General features: G+C 45.6%; 1 protein-coding gene across 1 annotated transcript; it reads left to right on the top strand.

Moving 5' to 3' along the window:
• Window positions 1-718: 718 nt before the first annotated feature.
• IRF4 (interferon regulatory factor 4) lies at window positions 719-16,150 on the top strand. The gene is made up of 9 exons (XM_071552982.1): window positions 719-827; window positions 2,386-2,680; window positions 3,155-3,341; window positions 4,054-4,142; window positions 4,704-4,845; window positions 6,621-6,728; window positions 8,049-8,402; window positions 12,325-12,437; window positions 14,337-16,150. Exons 2-9 carry the CDS (start codon window positions 2,477-2,479, stop codon window positions 14,478-14,480), a joined length of 1,341 nt encoding a protein of 446 aa, XP_071409083.1. The 5' UTR covers window positions 719-827; window positions 2,386-2,476; the 3' UTR covers window positions 14,481-16,150.
• The last annotated feature ends 3,890 nt before the right edge of the window (window positions 16,151-20,040 follow it).

Below are 20,040 nucleotides of genomic sequence, written 5' to 3' on the forward strand. Positions count from 1 at the left end.
TGCCTTAAGATGGGCTTTCCAGGGACAGCATCCCCTGAACTCAGCAGGGATGAGAATCGCTCCCGGCCGGGGATAGCGGCTCCCCCTGCTCCGGCTGCTGCCGCCCCGTCCGCGTCCGCTGCCTGCGGGGTCCGGCCGCTGCTCCTCCCCACTTTGTCCCCATTACACACCTTGTGGAATGCAAAACACGGTATAGGCTGGATGGGGAGAGCCCGAGCCCCGAGGGAACGGGGGGTGGGAGTGTGTCTCATCCCCTTCCACGATGCCGGGTCTGTGGCCCAGGCAAAGCAGGGTTGGGTCGAAGAGAGTGCGAGTAGAGGGTACCGACCCCGGACATGGCCTAAGGTGGGTGGGCGGGCGGATGCCCCCGCCGTCTTCCTGGGCATCCCGGGGGCCCGGCCGGCGCCGTCTAGGACGTTTCTGGTGGGTGTAGCGAGCTGGGTCTTTACAGTAAAAGCCGCCCGGCCCTCACAGGTAGGAGTTTCCCCGGACTATTTATGTATGTGTGTCTGTCTGTATAAATTTAAAAAAACCCAACCCAGCGGGGACGCAGAGAGGGCGCCGGGTTGCACGCCCTCCCGCCCGCAGAGCGTGTTTACCAGCAACGGGTATGTGTCACTGCCTCAGATGTTTTCCAGCTCGCCAAGTCCCCGCTCCCCTCCGCCGGCTCCACCTCCGGGCCCGGGCCCGCCTCCCCCAGCCCGGGCACGACGCCCTCCATCATATAAAGAAACTTCCCGGTGCCGCTGGCCCAGTCGCTGTGCGCCCCGTCTGAGCAGCCAGCGCGGCAGCGGCGGCCCCTGCCCGCTCCCGACGCCGCGACACAGGTAAACGGAGGCGGCGGAGCCACGCGGACCCCCGAGCCCTCCGTCCGCCCCTCGGGCACGGCGGACCCGCCGCGGGGCCGGCGGGCCGGGCAGGGAGGTGGGATGGGCGGTGCGGGCGCGCCGGCTTCCCCCCGTCGGGGCTTCTGCTGTGGCTGTGGGCACCTGAGCAAGCCCTTTGGCTTTTTAAAATTTTCTTTATTTTTTTCTTTTTAAATTAATTTTTAATTTTTAATTTTATTTTTCTCTAATTTAAAGCAAAAAACTAAAACCCGCCTGTTATTTACTCCCGAGGTGAAGGCGCGCACCCGGTCCCCGGCCGAGCCAGTTCTCCCTGCGCTCGGGAGGCTCCCGGGAATGTGTGGGAGGGACCCGTTTCGTGCTCAGCCAAACAGTTAAAAACTACTTTTTGGGAGTCTTCGCGCGGGCTCCGGCGGGTCCCGCCGGGGGACCCGCGGCCCCGGAGGCCCCTGAGACGCACCATGTGCAATGGAGGTGCTGAGGGACCGGGTTTGGTGTCCGGGGGGATGCTGCCCTTGCGGAGGGGTGTAAGGGATACGGAGCGGAGCTACCCATGTGCCCATAGTAGTGTGCACCTGTCTAGCGAGGGGCTCCGAAAGGCACATCGTGTGAAGTGGCAAAGATTCCTGGGTGAGGAATTACCTTTTTTGTTGGACGTAATAGGCGAGGGAAGCGTGGGTAGGAAGGAGAACCCATGAAACTCAGCTTTCTGGCGTTCAAGCACTTTCTCTGATCAATGAGAAAAACCTGACGCCAGGTCTCCATCCCTGGTGTCGGTGTGCTGACATTAACACCTGTCCAGCAGATGCCCGTCACTGCTCCCTGTGCGTGTGGGCACCTCTGCGTGCAGCCAGGACTCTGTGTGGTGGGCTGTAAGCTCCCACGTCTCTGGGGACAGTGCTCTTGTGCCAGGCTCAGTGGGTTGCCGTCTTTCTACTTTTAGGTCTAAGCAATGTATAGATTTGAATGTTGCTATGTATGAGTGCTGGGAGAAGTTGGAGGGGTAGATATGAATAGGACATCATGTGTTCGAATGTGTCTTGCTGAAGGGAGCTTGTGAAAACTACTTCGATGTTATAGATAGATGCCATATAAATCATAACTGCACGGGAAACCCTCCGAATTGTGTGTGTGTGTCTAGTATTACATATATACACTGTCATATGCAAAAAAAATTTTATGCAATTTTTCCCTCTTTTGGTCGAAAAGTAAACCTCCAGTGGACCTCTGAGCAGGACAAGGGATTTGTGCCTTAAGTCACTTGCTATGAGAATTTCAGCAACCGATGTGTATTCATGCAAAACAGTGTCGGGACAGGGGGAAGTCTGTCAAAGTCTGCAGCACTAGCAGTGCCTGGGGAGGGCTGTGGGGGGCTGTGCCCGGTTTCCTGAGGCTCTGTACCGTGTTTCCCGGGCTCCCCAGGGCCCCCTGCATGCACTACCTACTGTTTGGTGTGGTGTGTGCAGTGGGGACCTTGCTCAGCACTTGACCTGTGGATTTTTCTCTCCCCCCATCCTATCCATTTCCCTCCTCTCCCCAGCCCCATAGAGAGCCGGTGCTTGGACGTGAGTGGAGAGGTCAGCTTGGTGGGGCAGCCCAAAACCCCCCACCCAACCTCTGACACGAGTGGCATGAACTTGGAGCCGGGCGAGTGCGGGATGAACTCAGTGAGCTGTGGCAACGGTAAACTCCGCCAGTGGCTGATCGACCAGATAGACAGTGGCAAGTACCCTGGGCTGGTGTGGGAGAATGATGAGAAGAGCATCTTCCGCATCCCCTGGAAGCATGCTGGCAAGCAGGACTACAATCGTGAGGAGGATGCTGCCCTCTTCAAGGTAAGGCTCAGCCTGGGGTTGGGACTGTGGAACATAGGCAGGGCTGGAGAGATTCGTGGAGGCTCTGCGATGTCCCTCACCATCCTGTCCTTGTCACCCACCTCTGCAGGCTGGTTCTGCTGGTTGGCTGCTGCTACCAGCTGCCTGGCCATGCCCTGGTGTCCCCTGTGTTTGTGGGACAACCCTCCGTCTTCCACTTCTCTGTGTGGAGCTAAATGCTGGTGGGACTGCAGCACATCTGTTTCCACATTCATCTTGGATTGTTTTCTCCCCTTTCTTGTGCCTGCTATACTGTTTTTCCTACCTTACCATGCTACTTTGTTTTTAAGCCTAAACCTGTAGGGAGTAAATTCATGCACATACGAACACACACATATGTGCTGTTTCAAGCATTGTACCTTGTAGTTGATTCTTTTTTGTGTTTTTCTTTTTTTTTCTTTTTCTTGCTCTTTTGATTATCTGAAATGTTTCCAGGCTTGGGCTCTTTTTAAAGGAAAGTTCAGAGAGGGCATTGATAAACCAGATCCCCCTACCTGGAAGACAAGATTAAGGTGTGCTTTGAACAAGAGCAATGACTTTGAAGAATTGGTGGAGAGAAGCCAGCTGGACATCTCAGATCCCTATAAAGTGTACAGAATAGTGCCAGAAGGAGCTAAAAAAGGTAAAGCATCTCAAATTCCCTATGTAACAGAGTGTGAATACGTCTCATTGTAAGCATATGAGGACTGAAGTGTGCTTTTCTGGAATGGCCCTGCAGTCTTTTTAAGTCTTTTAAGGAGCCAGAATGAGGGCTCAAGTGCAGCTTGTTCTGATGACTTTAGAGGCTGCGTCTGCGGGAGGACTGCTGGCATTTAAGTCGGAGCACTGAAAGGGAGCCCTTGCAAGAAGATGCAGACAGGCACCCTGCACATCACTGGAGGAATTGCTCTTTTAGCTGGAGCCTCCCTGCCAGTTCTGTGTAGTGAGAGCCAAGCAGGCAGCCCAAGGGACAGGCAAAAAAAAAATTGCTTGCTGGATCTAGGTTCTGAATACAGGGAAGAGTTTTTTGAGGCAGTCAGTAAATACTGTGGGGAAAAGAGCTGGGAGAGAAGAGTGCCCAGTCTGCAGTCTCCAGGGCAGAGGCAGGGGCAGTGCCTGCTCTCCAGAAAGTCCTTGGTGCCAGGCAGGGCTTGTGGGAGGCAAAGGCTTGGCATTACTGGAGAACTCAGTGGGACAGATAGCATCCTGGAGCTGCCTGCAAAAGGGGGCTGGGAAGCTGATCCCAAAGGCATTTTGGTCCTCTCTTTGTTCAATGGCAGGTTGTATGGATTTGTCTTCAATGTACTGATTTCATATTTCCTTAAGATTTATTTTCATCCCTCTGTTGAACATAGGTGCAAAACAGATCAGCATGGAGGAGCAGCCATTAATGATGAACCATCCCTTTCCAATAACATCTCCTTACACTGCACTACCATCCCAGGTATGGCATTAATTAAGCATTTTTCTTGGCGCTTCTACATTGAGCAACATAACTTCTGTGCTATGTGCTATGTCTGTCCTTGCTCGTGGGGGTCTCTAGTTGCCTCTGTGAAGAAACTTTATTATGGAAACTGAGAAATTGAGAAGCAACTTTTCTAATGTCAGATGAGGCCACAGGGCAGTTGATGTCCCTTGGTGTCGTTAATCCCAGAGTAATAGCTCTTTTTTGTTGGATGATAGATACTAGTACACTGCCATTCTATTGGTGCCAGAATGTAAGCACCCAATGAAGCCTTGCTCTTTCAAGCAGACATTTACCAGCAGTGCTTTGACTGCCTTTTGTTATTCCACTCCACTTATTATTTACACCAGTGGTGGGAAACTCATTTGAAAGCCTCATTGGTGGTGGTGGCGAAATGCCATTCGTGTGGCCTGGGCAAAGCTTAGACCTCCACGAGTTTGGCAGAGTAAATCAAGGAGCTCAGATGTGAAAGCTGATGCAGTGCATTCCATTAGTTTTGACAGCTGCCTGCTAAAGAAAATATCTCGTTAAATTGAATAGGTACCGAACTACATGGTCCCCCATGAACGGAACTGGAGGGAGTTTGCCCCGGAGCAGCCACATCCTGACATTCCCTACCAGTGTGCCAGCGTCCCCTTCCCAGCCCGCAGCCATCACTGGCAAGGGCCCGGCTGTGAAAATGGTAAGGAACTCCTGTTCAGGGCTGCTTGTTGAGGAACCTCAGATTGCAGGTTTATTGTTTGTGGCTTTGATTGGAATTAACAGAAGTGGACGGAGGGCAATGTTGGGTTCTCTTAGAAGAGAGCCACAGGTCTGTGGCAAGAGCCTTTGTCGTGGCTCTTGCATTCCCTGCCACCATGTGTGTGGTGTATGGGCTGTGCAGTCTCTGAATTGGTAAAAGTCAGCCCCCAAAGTCCTCCAGAGCCTTGAGCAATAAAGAAGGCAACCAACCACGGATGAAACCCAAATGGGAACATGTGTTCTTTAGCTTTTCTTTCTGATTTTGGGCTTTTTGAGGCACATGTCACTGAGGTTTTCCCTCCAGCCTTGGTTAGACTAGCATTATTCTACTGAGAGGAAAGCTGGAATTACTACTTTATTTTAGTGCTGCAGCAGTGGGACAACTTGTCATAGGTTGAGACTCTCTTGGGGCTGGTACAGCAGAAGCGGAATAAAGGGATGTTCCCTTCCCTGAAGATCTCACAGTACCAGAGCTTAACATAATCGTGACTTTCCAAGCTCTGCATCCTTAGGAAAAAGCCTGAATTGTGAAAGCTGGCAATGCTGAAGCCTGCAGGGAATAAAGCATAAGAGAAAGAGAATCATGTGCTTTAGACCCCTCCAGGAAAACTCACCTGAGGATGCAGGCATTTACTTTGTGAGGAGAAGCAGCTGTTTCAGACGAGTGGGAAAAGATGGGAAGCAAAAGAATTCTTAGAGAGTTGCTACATTTTCAGTGGACAGTTCTCTAGGGGTTTTGGTGCAGAGAAATCTTTTGAGTCTGCTAAAAAGTAAATTCTCAGTGCACGGGAACTTTTGCTGGCAGTACATTGGAATTATTAGGCAGAATCCTTTGCTTTTAGTTGAGCAATCTGCTAATAAAAATATCAGTGTAGCAAGCAGAATGAACTCTACCCTGAAGTACATCCTCTGCAGAATGAACTCTGCCCTGAAGTGCATCCTCTGCAGAAGTTAAACATGTTTGGATGCTTTGCCGAATTTGGAGTCAGTTGTTTGTGGCTGGTATTTGGTTTCTCATTGGGCTCTAAAACATATTAGGAGATGTGTGTGTTTTTTATCTGCATCACTCCAGCTCCTGATAGTATTGGGTTCTACCACTGGGAAAGGTAGCATTTGCTGGTCTGCAGTTCACTTGCATCATCCTTCAAAGACTTTTACTGACATTAAGAAACAAGGAAAACATCACTTGCCCATGGTACAATCCACTTACTGAAAGGCATCTGTTGGAACAGTTTAATAGTAGTCCTGCTAATAAAAACCCTAATAATCTCCTGCTACACAGTTTTCTTTAACTACATTTAAAATAGTGTTAATCCCAACTTTATTGTTATACACGTCATTAGTAAAATTCCCTTATATAAAGTGGATTGTTTTATGCAGGTGACTTTTAAGAGCACTGTAGTCTAGTTAAAAATGTAAATTATTTCTCTAATAGAATGGCATGATAGCTAAGGAAGAGGACTGAGGGGAAGACTGAAATGCTAAAGGAATATTTCATACAGACCCAAATAAAAACACAGTCCAAGTAACATCTGGAGTGGTTGCTAACGTTGGCATACCTGGAAAAATTGGGAAATAGGACCTTTTTAAGAAGTGGAAAGAGAGACAGTTCCTGTTGGGGCCCAGAAAGACTCACTTTTGCATTGCTCTGATCTCTGCCCTAGCTTTTCTTTTAGGATTTAAGCTGCTGTCACTGACTTTTGTTTGTGAAAACAGGTTGTCAGGTGACAGGAACATTTTATGCTTGTGCTCCTCCTGAGTCGCAGACTCCTGGCATCCCGATAGAGCCAAGCATAAGGTCCGGTGAAGCCCTCGCCCTGTCAGGTAAGGTCTGGAACTCACAGGCTTCCTGGGAAGCTTGGCAAGAGACTCCCAGTTTTGACTTGCCTAGGAACCATCTCACTTTTTTGATGAAAGGAAAAAAGAAAAACAAACAAACAAAAAAGAAACCTCTTTAATGAAAGAATTTGGTGTATGGTCTTAAGCCTCTGATTTCCAGGATACTGAAAAAATTCCAGCCCCAGCTTCAAGGAATGGAGGTGGTTAAACTTAATGGAAGCACTTCACTGGCTCCACAGTATTAGTGCTGGGTTGCTTTGGTGGGACACCAAATCAGGCCTTCCCAGGAGAGTTTGAAAACTTTTGGGAGTTGGTGACTTCAGGCTCAGTTTTCCCTCTGGGAGGAGCCCCCAGAAAATTGGTGTTACCTGGGTACCTTTTTGTGGTCCTGCTGATGCTGTCTGGCTTCACTCTTATTTCGTTATTCCTGGTGAAAAAAAAGACATTTGGGAAAGAAAAGGGAAGTAATTTCAGCCAGGTTTGCAGGTGTCTGGATGCTGGGGGACTTTGGGAATAACTCTGGGGAAAGGTGTGTGGGAATGAGCTTTTCATGGAAATAATGGATAAAACCTGTAATGTGGTTCTTGGTGGGTTTCTTGAGCAGGATTGTTTCCCTGAATCAGGGTCAATATATATGTATGTATGTATGTGTGTGTTTGTGCATATATATAATCATATATTGTACACACACAAAGGTATATATATATTTTTTCAGTGCTCTGTGAATTCTTAGGAGTCATCCAAGTTGACCAAATGGCCACTTGAAAGTAAGGCTGGGAATTTTGAGTCCAGCCCTGTTGGAGCTGGAACCAGGAGTCGCTTCTCTTCAGGCAGCTGAGTGCAAGTTTGCAGGTCCCCTATGCAGAAGCCTCTTTTCTGCAAAATCTGGGGGGAAACACAGCTACTTCCTTATTAAATCTGAGGAAGTGCACTGAGCCAGTGGGTTTAATTGTGACGTGAACTTGGAAAATGTGACAAACATCAAATTTTATTTGTGCAGTTTTTTTCTTTTTAAATGGAAATGTGAAGTTCTTGAGATTTTAGGTCCTACCAAATTCCTGCACATAAGTGGCCTTTTTAGTACAATGCCAAATCATTAATGCTACCATGCCCAACAAGTTTTAGTATTTATATTCTTTATATTTTTTTTTGCCTAATGTGAGCTTCTGAGTGGTGCTGACCACCAGGTTGAGAAATCTTATGCAGACTTGTCTCTTAGCCTTGGTAAAGATCTGGATCATAAAACATCCATACTAATTTATCACAGTGATTGTTTTTTGTTTGTTTGTTTGTTTCTCCTTGTAGACTGTCGACTCCACATCTGCTTATATTACCGTGAAATACTGGTGAAGGAGGTGACAACTTCTAGTCCTGAAGGTTGTAGGATATCCCATGGCCAAAGTTATGAGGTCAGCAGCCTGGACCAAGTTATCTTCCCTTATCCAGAGGATAACAGCCAGAGGAAGAACATAGAAAAACTACTGAGCCACCTGGAACGAGGAGTAATACTCTGGATGGCACCTGATGGCCTCTACGCTAAGAGACTTTGCCAAAGCAGGATCTACTGGGATGGGCCTCTGGCACTCTGCAGTGACCGACCCAACAAGCTGGAGCGAGACCAAACATGCAAGCTCTTTGACACTCAGCAGTTTTTAGCAGGTAATTCCCACTATGGCTTTGATATGGTTTCTGGAGATGTCACCTGGCTGCTGTCCACATCAGCTTTATGGGGAAGCTCTTTTCATGCTACCTTATGAATTACCATAAGAATTGTCCCTCAGTTCTTCTGGTCAAGTACAGTCAAGGGCTAGTTGAATCCTGAATAGTCCTGTTAATTTCTGCATTTTGTGCACATTCAGTGCCTCTGCACAGACCAGCAGGAGTGAACTGATGCTTAGCTGGTGACACCCAATCCCCTACATTTCTACAAGAAGGAAGCATAGGGAGGAAAAATTGAGTGACGTGGAAAAGTGGATCCTGCTCTTGGATCTGCTAGTCTAAGTCCTGGGTAGGTCTGTGATCTGCACTCACACTGCTCTCAACTTGACCCAGAGCGAGCCTGAGGTCTTGCCCAGAGTATACAAATTTCGGTAGAAAGCCTTCTTTTCAGACTGTGCCAGTGTTTAAAAGATATCTTGGAAGTAAAAAGGATTTCACAAGATCTGGAATTTCAGGATTGCCTAATATTCTGAGCAAGGAAATGCATTACCTTGCCAGAGCTCTGTGGAAAGGTCTTGTTTTGCACAGACCAGTACAGAAGGACAAGGGCATGCTTCCAGTCCATGAAGGGAAGGGGCAAAGCCTTAACTCCACTTCCTAGCACAGCTGAGCAGTTAGGGAGGAGAGCTGTCCACCCAGACAAACTGGTGGGAGATGGTTACTGTCCTAGAGGACAGCTTACAAGTAGAAATGCACACTGTTCCTCTTTTGATATTTCTGGCATCATCTAGAGGTGAACTATGTGCCTGTCATTTGCTGTGTTTTCTAACTAGAAGAGAGCATCAGCACAGGCATGACACTCTCAGGGGAATAATGCCTTGCAGAATTAAAAAATACCCCAACAAACTAAACCCAAACCAGGAGCTTTAGCATACTTAATGTCCCAGAGTTGATGCACTGGCTTAGAAAAAACATCAAGAAAAAATGCATTTAAAGAGAATAAACTAGTATGAATGTGAGAATTGGCAGTTAGAAAGGGGAATTTGAGGTCAGGGTATTGGCTTGGGCTTCAATCACATGCTAATTTAAAGATGTATAATTCTGCCCCTGATGATGGTTTTGGAAATCCCTTTCCCTTTTATTCAGGTGGTTTTTTAGATCTACTCTGGGTTCTTCCAAACGGTTGACAGGACATCTCTTTTTAGACACCTAACCCCAAAGAGAAGCCCAAGCAATAGTTATTTTGCACCCCTCCTGAATTACTCATGCACCAGTGCCTGTGCAAACCCAAGCATGTGGTTGCAGTCACAGTCTGTGGTGTGTGCAAAGTGAGTTTTTGCATGTGATGATGCTCGGCTGCGTTTGTAAGTGACTTGCCATGAGTTTGTAAGTGACTTGCCATGAGTTTGTAAGTGACTTGCCATGGGTGGATCACATCTCCACGTTAATTGAATGTGCTGAGGTTCCAGACTGCAAGCAAGCTTAAGGATTCCCCCACCTTAGGAAACTGGGGCTCTGCTGGAAAGAAAGGCAAGAGGTCTTTGCCAAGAGAGGGAATCTTGAACAGCAAAGAAAGGGACAGAGGCAGAAGTATTATGGACCAGAGATGTTAGGAAACCATTGAGGAGCTGGATCCTGCAGTGCAAACTGCACTGGATCACTGGAGCCTATGTTGAGAAACCTCTACTACTGAGAAAGCTAAAATGGCATTAAATCAGACACCAGGGGAATGATCTCTTGGGAGAGAGATAAATGCATCATAAATGCAGTAAATTGGGCTGGGTGGAGAGTAAGAGGACAGAGGAAGAGAACTTGCAGTGTGAGGGTGGCAGCCAGAGACAGGTTGGATTGGCAGAAGGAGAGGTGGATCGAGCTGGAGTATCAGGAGATGGGAAAGGTTTGTGAGGCACATGGGGAGCCCTTTGGTGTTGGAGGATGTGCTTGGGCCTGGAAAGGGAGAGAGAACCAGTGGAGGGTTTTGGAGAAGTGCAGGGCTGGCCTCAAGCCATGATTATCCTGGTAGTGGGAAAGAAAGGGCTTTCCTCCCTAGGTCCATGTCCTGGGCATTCCCATAGGTATTCAGGATTTGAAGAATTGCTGAGGCCAAGTAAAATGGGGAACAGTAAAAAGTTCCCCATTAGCAGTGTGGCTGGACTCACCTTGGGTGGATCATCCTTCCCTGTCCCATGGCAGCACAGAGAGAAGCAGTGTCCCATGAAAAATATCTCTTCTCTCTTAACATACCCCCAGGAAGTTCATGGCACTTTTTATGGATTCTAGGGGAGACTTTGGGGAAAACTATGTTTTACTCCATGTTTTACGTGAGCTGCCCATTGTTTTACTGGTATAGCTGACCCTCCCAGTAACACCAGTAGTCCAAGCCAGTGTTAGGATGCTGTTGTGGTAGCCACTGAATTCACACCTTGGTCTGAAAAGTTTGCAGTTAAAGTAGAAATGGCAGGGGTGTATTTTGGGAACAGGTGCATTTGTCATGTCAAGTTCAAAGACTCTCCTTTCCCTCTAGCAGGGAGGGTGCTTCATGATAATACATTGGTTTTAATATTAATTTCAACTTTTTCCAGAAAGCATGAACAGTGTTATAAATTAAAATGAAATCTTTATCAATCAAGTATGTAGAAATACAGCAGAGTTTAGCAAGAATGTTGCTTTAGAAGGAATTTTTTCTTTACTGGATGGAAATGCAGTGTCTAAAACACAACTTTTGGTCCACAACATTGGTGATTTTGTTCCAAGTGGAAGTACCATATAAAGGCAAGGTACACACCTTTCATGGAGGACACTGACTATTGGAATAATAATACAATTTGACAATTTCACCTTGCACAAGGCTATGGGTTAGTGAAGAGAGTGCAGGAACACAGAACACACTGACTCTTTTGCTGGCTCAGTACATGGCTTAAGTACAGTCCTTTCCCTTTCCTTATCTCCATGTCCCACACTAGGCACATGTGGCTCTGTGACTGTCTGGCTGTGGCTGAATTTCATGCCTGGCAGTACTTTGAGTCTCTGGTTTTACTAAGCCATTGGTTTCAGTGCTGCTGTTGGTTCAGTGCTGCTTGAATGATTCCTGGCCACTGCCAGTGTCTGCTCCTGAGGTTCTGCTGTTGGGGTTGAATAGGATTACCAATTAAAAGATGTGTGCATATGAAATGAATTGTGAGACAAGGCAAACAGAAAAATTGCAGTGTTGTAACTAGCTCCCCCTTGGTCTGTGGGGAAGTCTCCAAACTCAGTGTCTTCTTTGTACCTCTTGTCTTTCCTGACCTCTCTCATCCTCCACTGGAGTTATATTATCTTCTCCCATTGTGATCCAGGGTCATCTACAAAGTCTATCTTAACAGCCTATAATGGGTTTGGCTGGAATAGAGTTAATTTTCTTCATAGTAGTCCATGTGGTTCTATGGTTTGGATTTGTGACCAAAACAGTGATAACACAGGGACGTTTAGGTAATGTTGAACAGTGCAAGTGCAATGTCAGGGCTTTCTCTGTTTCTTATTCTGCCCTCACAGCACGCAGTCTGGGGTGGACAATACTGGGAAGGGACACAGCCAGGATAGCTGACCCAAGCTGAGGGATATTCCTTGCCATATGACCTTGTTTTCTACAGTAAAATAGGGCATGGGGGAATTTGCCAGAGGTTGCTGTAGCTTGGGGTCCAGCTGTGCATCAGTCCACTAGTCTTGACTGACTGCTTTTTCCATCACTTGTTTTCCTTTGTTTTGTCTTTTTTCTATCTCTTCTTTTCACCCATTAAGCTGTCTTTGTCTCAACCCACAAGTTTTTTACTTTTGCCCCTCTATTTTTCTCCCCCATGCTGGTGGCAGGAGTGAGTGAGCAGCTGCAGGGTGCTTGCCTGCCTGCCATGGTTATTCCACAACACAGTGCTTTCTCTCTTCCCAGAGCTGCAAGCCTTTGCTCACCATGGACGTCCACTGCCAAGATACCAGGTCGCTCTCTGCTTTGGGGAGGAATTTCCAGATCCACAGAGGCAGAGGAAACTAATTACAGCCCATGTAAGTAGGATTTCTGCCTTACCTAAAGGAAGCATATTCCTTGGAGGATATGAATCTGCCAGTCAGGCTTTTGAGGTTGTGAGGGAGGTAATAAATTCTTGAAGATGTGGCACCATCCAGAGCAAGGTTTAATCCTCAGATCTGCCAGAGACTGACTGGTGGCCCTCAGCAGGGCAGAGCTCCTGATTTTCCCTCTGTGTAGGGCATAAGTGTCATTCATGATCTTTGGAAAATCCCATCGAAAGCTAAAGCTGAAATGCACCCTGAAACTGCTGGGCTGTGTTGTTATCATCAGACCAGTTGAACTAGTGCAGGATGTGGTACTTTTACATCCACTGCACCTGAAGGTGCTCCAGAATCCCAGTTTGCATCTCAGGGATCTCAGCCCTTAATGAGATGCAGGCACTGCCTGTGCAGCTTCAGGGTTCAGGTAGCTGGCAAGGCTCATGGGCTAACTGACCACAGTTCACACACACTCAAAGCTAGTGTTTCGGGATGCTCTCTGAGAGAGGGTGATGACGGAGACTGAGACTAGGTACTTTCTGAATTGGCTGTTTTGGCCCATAAAACCACAAGAGAGGTGATAATGCACACATTAGAGGCAGGGCTCAGCTTATGCCACCATTGGGTAGAAAACTGGTGTCTCTTAATTTTTCGAAATCCCCTTCAGTAGCAGCACAGGACCCAAGTCAGACTTTTGTCTTAAGCTGTGTGGCTCCCCTTAGCTTGTGTGGCTTTCGTGCTGCCACACTGCTGCTTGGCAAGTCTCTGGAGTGGAAGTTAGGAAACTCACAAATCCATCCTGAGCTGTGCAATGGCTGGTTAGAGATAGCTGGTCATCTCTGACTCTCCCTAAACTATTTTCCATTCCTATTTTAGCTTTCCAGCTTTTCATTTCTCCTTCCTCTTGTCAGCCCTCTTATCCATCTCCTGTTCTGGCATCTTCTCTGTGAGCCAGTACCTCCTGCTCTTTCTAGAGCTTTGCTTCCCCCTTATCAATTGCTCAACCTGCTCAACCTTCTAGTCTGTTCCGACCTGTGGGCTCATCCCATGGGAGCTGTCTGGTTCATCTGCCCTACTGCCTTCTCCCATCTCCCTTATGTCATATTTTCCCTCCTAAACCATGCTTATGTCTTAATGTGGAGGGACTGGCTGACCAGCAGGAGAGGGTTGTGAATTATCATCCTGCCTGTCCATCCCCTGAGAGTAAGGAGAGCTTCAGATGTTTGTTCTCTGTGTACAGCTTAAATATTTGTAGTCTGAGCCCAAAGCTGTGAGAGGCAATGATGGTTTCTGAAGAGGCAAAAGTGAAGGCAGTGTTAAATAATACAAATCCCACTTGGTGGTTGAACAGATTCCTTATCAGAGCTTGAATGAAGAGAAATAAGAGTAACCCTGGTGATAGGTTGAAGTCTAATTTCAAACTCAGTAATTTGGCGATATATCTCAGTCTACTTGAGGGCTCCAGCATTTCAATTTAAGTCCTGAAAGTGCTTTGCAGTGCAGGCAAGACTTGGCATGTTGCATATGTGTTTAAACACCTTGAGTGGCCATGGGCATGTGTGTCCTGTGGGCATCACTCACACTCTGAGTCTGTCTAAATGGCTGCAATGTTTTTTACATCATTTGTGTCACTGGTATGTTTCCTTCTAAATGAAGGCTGTGGAGGTAAGGAGTGTGTTCAGGTAGTAAGGCACTTGACAGCCTAGCTAGTCTAGGCTAGGCAAGACCTATCTTAAAACAGAGATTAGTGAGACCACTGAAATCGTTCTCCCATTCTGGCAAGCAGAACTGTTCTGTACCTTAACCTTGTTTTTAACTTAAACCCACAGTAAATAACCAAGGTGAGGAGGATGAAGTTTTCTCACATGTCTGATTAACATTTTGTCTGTTCTTAAGGTTGAACCAATGTTTGCCAGGCAGCTGTATTACTTTGCTCAACAAAACAGTGGACATCTGCTGAGAGGCTATGATTTACCAGAACTTGTGACTAGTCCAGAGGATTATCACAGATCTATTCGCCATTCCTCTATTCAAGAATGAGATCCTCAGAAAGAGTGTCTTTAAAGGCACTGTAAAGATTGTACAGAGTGGGGGAGCAGATCTGGGTCACGATTTGGAGATCCACATCACAACTGGATATGTTCAGGGGTTCAATGATAGGAAAGTGAACTAGGACAACTGTATTGTACAATAGAAATGACGTGTCTTCAGCACTGGATGCTACGTCTCACATAGGGTTCCACTGTTACTGAGAATAACTCAAAACTGACGAAATGATTGCTATGTTTACGTTTGCTTAATGTTCTCCTTGGGTTTTGTGGACTGATACTTATGGAAGACTTAAATCCAGAGTTTACACTGTTACCTTTGCAGGGCTATTTATTTTGGATTACTGATCTCAGGGAAAGTACATAAATTTGTGGTGTTCCCAATTTGAAACTGTAGCTACTGTAAGTGGGTAGCAAATGTAGATGGTTTCTTGAGAATAGCTAATACATGTAAGTGGTTATAATTTAGGTTCCTAAGTGTGATGCCTATATTCTTGTATAGAATATTGCAGTGTATTTTTGAAAACAGTATAATTCTTCAGAGACATATTTTTTTAATGCCTGACTGACATTTGTCCTGACAATGAATTTTGTTGTTGCCATTGTTGTTATTGGATTTGCCTCCATGATAGCAGTTACTAAAGTGATGCATTTATGGTACTATGTTAAGAGAAGTTGACCATTCAACTCCTATTACCTGTGAATTTAGTGGATTAACCACTAAAATTCTAGAGTCCCAAAGAGCAGATTTAAGCATAAATTCCATTTTTCTTATAATTGTAAGCTACTACTCATTATACATATACATATATGTATATTTGCATTAGAGTGAAGTTGGCAGACCTTGCAAATAGCACAGAAATGGTCCAGCTACTCCTTTTTTGGTGTCACATGCATGAGCCACCTCTGACATCCACAGAGCCACCTCTGCTCTTTGTGTGCACTTGCAGCTTTCTTCCAGCAGTACTAAAATGAATGTGAAGGGAGAGCTCAAGGAGAGCAGCATTTGGCCTCCTGTATTAAGATAGTCAGGGAAATACTTATTTGAACATTTGTAAAATTTGATGCAATTTTCAACTTTTAATGATAAGATGCCATTATAAAGACAAAGAGAAGAGGTCTGTTGGGTATGTGTGTCGATGAAATTTCCTCGCTGGTGACCAGACTGTGTAGTCTTAGCAGCTTTAACTCCAGAATATGATCCCCCTATGCTTAACAGACATAGTTCACTTGACTTCCTAAATGAGGAAGAAAAAACGGTACTTGGTCTGGCAGCAGACTTGTGTTCTAGGGACTTTGAATTTATACATCTTAAAGATGCATACTCTTCTGGGATATATTATCCCCCTCCTTCTCCACAGTGCCAAGCAGAATTAACAGATCATTCCAGCTTTGTTACTTGAAAGTTTTTTTCCTGGCTTAAAGATTTCCATGAGGGACACCTCTTTCTTAGACATTAAATGCAGTGCTCTAGGTGACCTTCAGAGCTCCACACGTGCTTTTGTCCTGTGCATCCATTTTACAGAAAGGGACTTTTGTGTTCAAACTTAACTGGTACAATACAAATATTTCATGGGTTTTTCAATTTTTTCTTGTGGTCGTTGCTTCATATGCTCATTGCTTCAGCTGATGTCTTAGAATAAAGTTCTATTTCCCTACCAACTGGATTTGTCTGTGTTGTTTTCAGTAGAGGGACAAATCTAACATGTGCAGTTCTGCACTGTGAGCCTGGGCAGCACTGCTGGCTGTCTATGGGGAAATCTGTTCTAAGCCAAAAGTGCAGAGAAAGGTCAAAAGGTAAGGATTTTTGCTTACAGACATGTCTGTGATATTAACCACAGGTGGTAGAAAAAGGGAAAATAGGAAGGTTACCCTTCAGCTCTTGGTTTCCAGGCCCATGGACGATGAAAGGGCGAAAAGGAGGATGGTAAACTGAACCTAAAATAGTAAAGTTACAAGTAGGAGTGAATTCACCAGGAAGCTCCTCTACTGGAAATCAAGGTCCTGAGAGGAGTCCTTGGGTGCAGAGGCTTACAGAGCAAGCAAGGTGTGAAATATATACGAGATTTGTGAAGTGTCTGAAAATAGGGGGTGGGGGCTATTTTCTCTTTTTGTGGAGACTTCCATATAGTATCAAGATGCATTATAATTTTTTGCTTTGGAATGAGCTTTTAACTGTTTTCCTTGAAGTAGTATAATTTAAAGCCAGTTGCTGTGAAGAGAGAGGGGGAAGAGCACCATCCAAGTTCTGGCCAAACACAATGTGCAGAGTTTGAGTGCAGAGAGATGCAAGTGAAAGGCTATTTTAACTGAGCAAAGAGGCTGAGATATTTCTCCTGGGGGTGTGCCTCAGAGGGAAGAGTAGAAGGAAAATCAAACTGTCATGTATTGTATGTACCATAAATTGTTTTGCATGTGAGGGCTTTAAAGCTGCATTTACTTTTGTGACCATTTCTTGCTGTTCAAAGTAACTACGGATACCTGAAGAGGGGAGGAAACAAAAAGCAAACCAGAAGAAAACCTGGAAACATTTTCTCTGTTTAGTATCTTTTTTAGAGTCACTACACGAAAGCATTTGAAGTACTTCCTACCTCTGTTAAATTCTGTTTATAGTTTCTGAGGTCTGCTTCCTTCCTGTTATGATTTCAGTGGCATTGTAAATGACACGTTTTACTCCTGTCAACACCAAAGGCATAGCAGTTTGTTTTGTTTCTTTTTTCCAAACAATATTAATGTCAGTATTGGTTTTTCTGATTTTAATATGGTTACAGTTACAACTGTTTCTTGAAAGGATTTCATCCCAGAAGAACACCTATATTCAAAATTTAGTTCTGCTAAGTAGTTCTGCCTGTTGCTGTAAACTGTGTTAGCCTTGTGGGTTAACCAGAAACGAGGAGATATATTTTAGGCTGAGATACAGCGTAATGGGGTTTGTGGAAAAAACACAGGATTCACGTGAAAACCCCTGTGGCCTTTTAGATGGGCATATGCATGGTGTTTACATCAGCGTTTGTCAGCAGCGTGGAGGTGGGGAAACACCACCCTCAGCAGAGGGCTTTCAGGAAAAAGTAAAGCATTTTCTCTTGCACACTCTCAGATCACTGTCTGTGTTTGTGGGTCGGGGGAGGGGAGGGAAGAGAGAAAGAGAAAGAGTACTCACTGGGGAAGCCAAGTAGTTCGAAACAATCCTATCTCCTTTCCCAGGCAGAACTGTCTGTCAAATTTAGATGAATTTGGACAGCAAGAGGTTAAAGTTTTTATCTGAACTCTGATCTGGCTAGTAGGAGGCTAAGAGTTACATATTTGAGACTGAGTGTTTGTGACTTTGGTGTGCTCTGAAGAGAAGTTGACAGGTCTCTGTGACGTGGGACAATTGGGAAGCAGCTGGTGTGCAGCTCATTCAAGCCCTGAACTTTCGGTGTGTAGTCAGGTAAGCACATCCTCTTTGCATCCCAGTGGAGTGGTTACATCCACTGCAACCCACAACCACTGCTGAGCTCCAGGAGCCATCTGGCCAAATGCCTGCAAAATGCCCAGTGGCCTGACTGTGCTGAAATGACAGTCAAGGAAGGAGCTCACTTAGGTGTTTCAGAATAAGACTCTGAATGTTGCCCTTTTGGCAATCGGCAAGAGGAAAAAGTACTCACCTGTGCTTGAGTGGAAACTGAAAAACAGGCCAGATACTTTAGTTCTGGACTGGGATTTGTTTTCCACTTGGCACTGGCAGAGACTGACTGCAAAGCTGATGCCTGAGTGGCTCTGCACAGGGTGATGCTCTGCAAAAAGCCAGTTGTAACAAACAGGTAGTGCCTAGTCCAGGTTTTCAGTTCTTAGACAGAAGTAGCTTCATGCCCTGATAAACAATGACAATGAAACTGAGGGATTCATTTTGCAAATGCATTTTTATTGTTTCCACACAGCACGGCTGCCATGAATGTCTCTGCAGGCAGCTGGCAGCCTCTGCCACTCCAGCTTACAGTGCTGCCAGCTGAGGCCAGACCTGGGATCGTATGCTGGGCACTTCTCTCAAATCAGTTTCCCAGGCTTCAGCTATCACTTCCTGATCCCTTCAAAAGACAGAACATGAATTATGAAAAAGTTCTGTCTTTTAAGCTAAGAGAACAGACAGACTCAGGTGACTTCTTTTCACAAGGCACAGCTAATGTGTGCCCTCCACATTCCTGGGAAGTGTTTTCATCTTTGACCCTTGTGCTCACTCTATTTTGGTTTCAAGACCAGTTTCTGAATTCTTTCTCTAGAAATGTGTGAAGTTAAAAAACTTAGAAACTCTGGTTGTCCTGTCTTTACACCACAGATTTTAATCCCTTTCCTGGCCAGGCAGAAATTATGTCTGACAAATTACCTACCAGCAGTTCTACAAATGTCCACACAAACCTGGTGAGGTTAGAGAAGATACTTCCATCTTCTCTGAAATATGCTTTCCAAGCTCTCTGAACTATGTCATTGCTAATACAATGTGTACATCCCCACGTGCATGAAGCACATTTCATTGCATCCTCACCATGTTGTTTGTTTTGTTCCTTCTCACTTCCTTCGTAAAGAGCAAATGTTTAAACCTGGATCAAGCAGCCAGATGAAAGCTCTGATTTCTTCAGTTCTGCAAGATGCAGGTTCTGTCTCTCTCAGCTGGGGATGGCCAGTGCAGCACAGCCAACAGTCAGAAAATTTCAGGTTCAAGCACTTCTGCTGTTTGTCTCCAAAATGCCTTAGCCTGTCTCCGATCATGGATAACTCCTACTCATTTATCAAGGACCATTTATTTCATACAGTCTTATGCCTTCTCCTGGTCCTATATAAGCACTGGCCTTGGCATGTGGCCATGAAGAAATTTCCTTTTTACCTGGTGGTTGCAGCTATCTAGTAATGTGCATTGCTAAATACCTTGCTGTTGGTCTGGCTACTTTTTGGCTCTCTCCTGAGTCCTGTCTCAGTTTTCCTTTACACTGACCACAAGATCTAAAGGCAGACAGGACCTCTTACTATTTGTGCAGTGTGGAGCATGATGGGGCTCAACTTTTGAAGCTTAGCCTCTAGACAACACCACAATTGCTATAATTGTGAGTAGGATGTCCTTGCATTTTGCCAGTTGTGACTCTCACCCTCAAAACCATGACCTACTCAGCAAAATACAATCATGGCAATCATTTATGCCAGGCTTTCCCATAGTAAGCTGATGTGTCGCTTCTCTCAGCTCAAGCCACCACATTCAAATTTTTCTCAGAGAGATGATAGAATCAATTGTTTCTCACACTCCTGTCACAGCCATTCATAACTCTCTCATAAAAGCAAAGGCTGAGCATTTAGTTTCTAGCACAGAGCATCTAACCTCATATAAAATTGCTCTTAGAACTTAGGTGTCCTACTTTTTTCCTTTCAAACTTCTGTGTTTCACAATTTTTATATCCTCAGAAACTGAAGTTATGGGTCAGGTCTTGTTTCATCTCCAATAGCTCATTTTCATTTCCTTTTTTCACACATGATCAAGAGGTTTAGCCCTCTTCATGACTGTCCCCTCCCACAGAAAAAACCCA

Source organism: Pithys albifrons, chromosome 4 (genome assembly GCF_047495875.1).
Source record: "Pithys albifrons albifrons isolate INPA30051 chromosome 4, PitAlb_v1, whole genome shotgun sequence".
Classification (NCBI taxonomy): Eukaryota; Metazoa; Chordata; class Aves; order Passeriformes; family Thamnophilidae; genus Pithys; species Pithys albifrons.

Excerpts from the sequence above, each read along its gene's own strand:
- IRF4 (XM_071552982.1), top strand. The coding sequence starts at position 2,477 with ATGAACTTGGAGCCGGGCGAGTGCGGGATGAACTCAGTGAGCTGTGGC. Across the intron at positions 3,342-4,053 it reads GCCAGAAGGAGCTAAAAAAG|GTGCAAAACAGATCAGCATG; the intron begins GTAAAGCATCTC and ends TGTTGAACATAG. Across the intron at positions 4,143-4,703 it reads ACACTGCACTACCATCCCAG|GTACCGAACTACATGGTCCC; the intron begins GTATGGCATTAA and ends TAAATTGAATAG.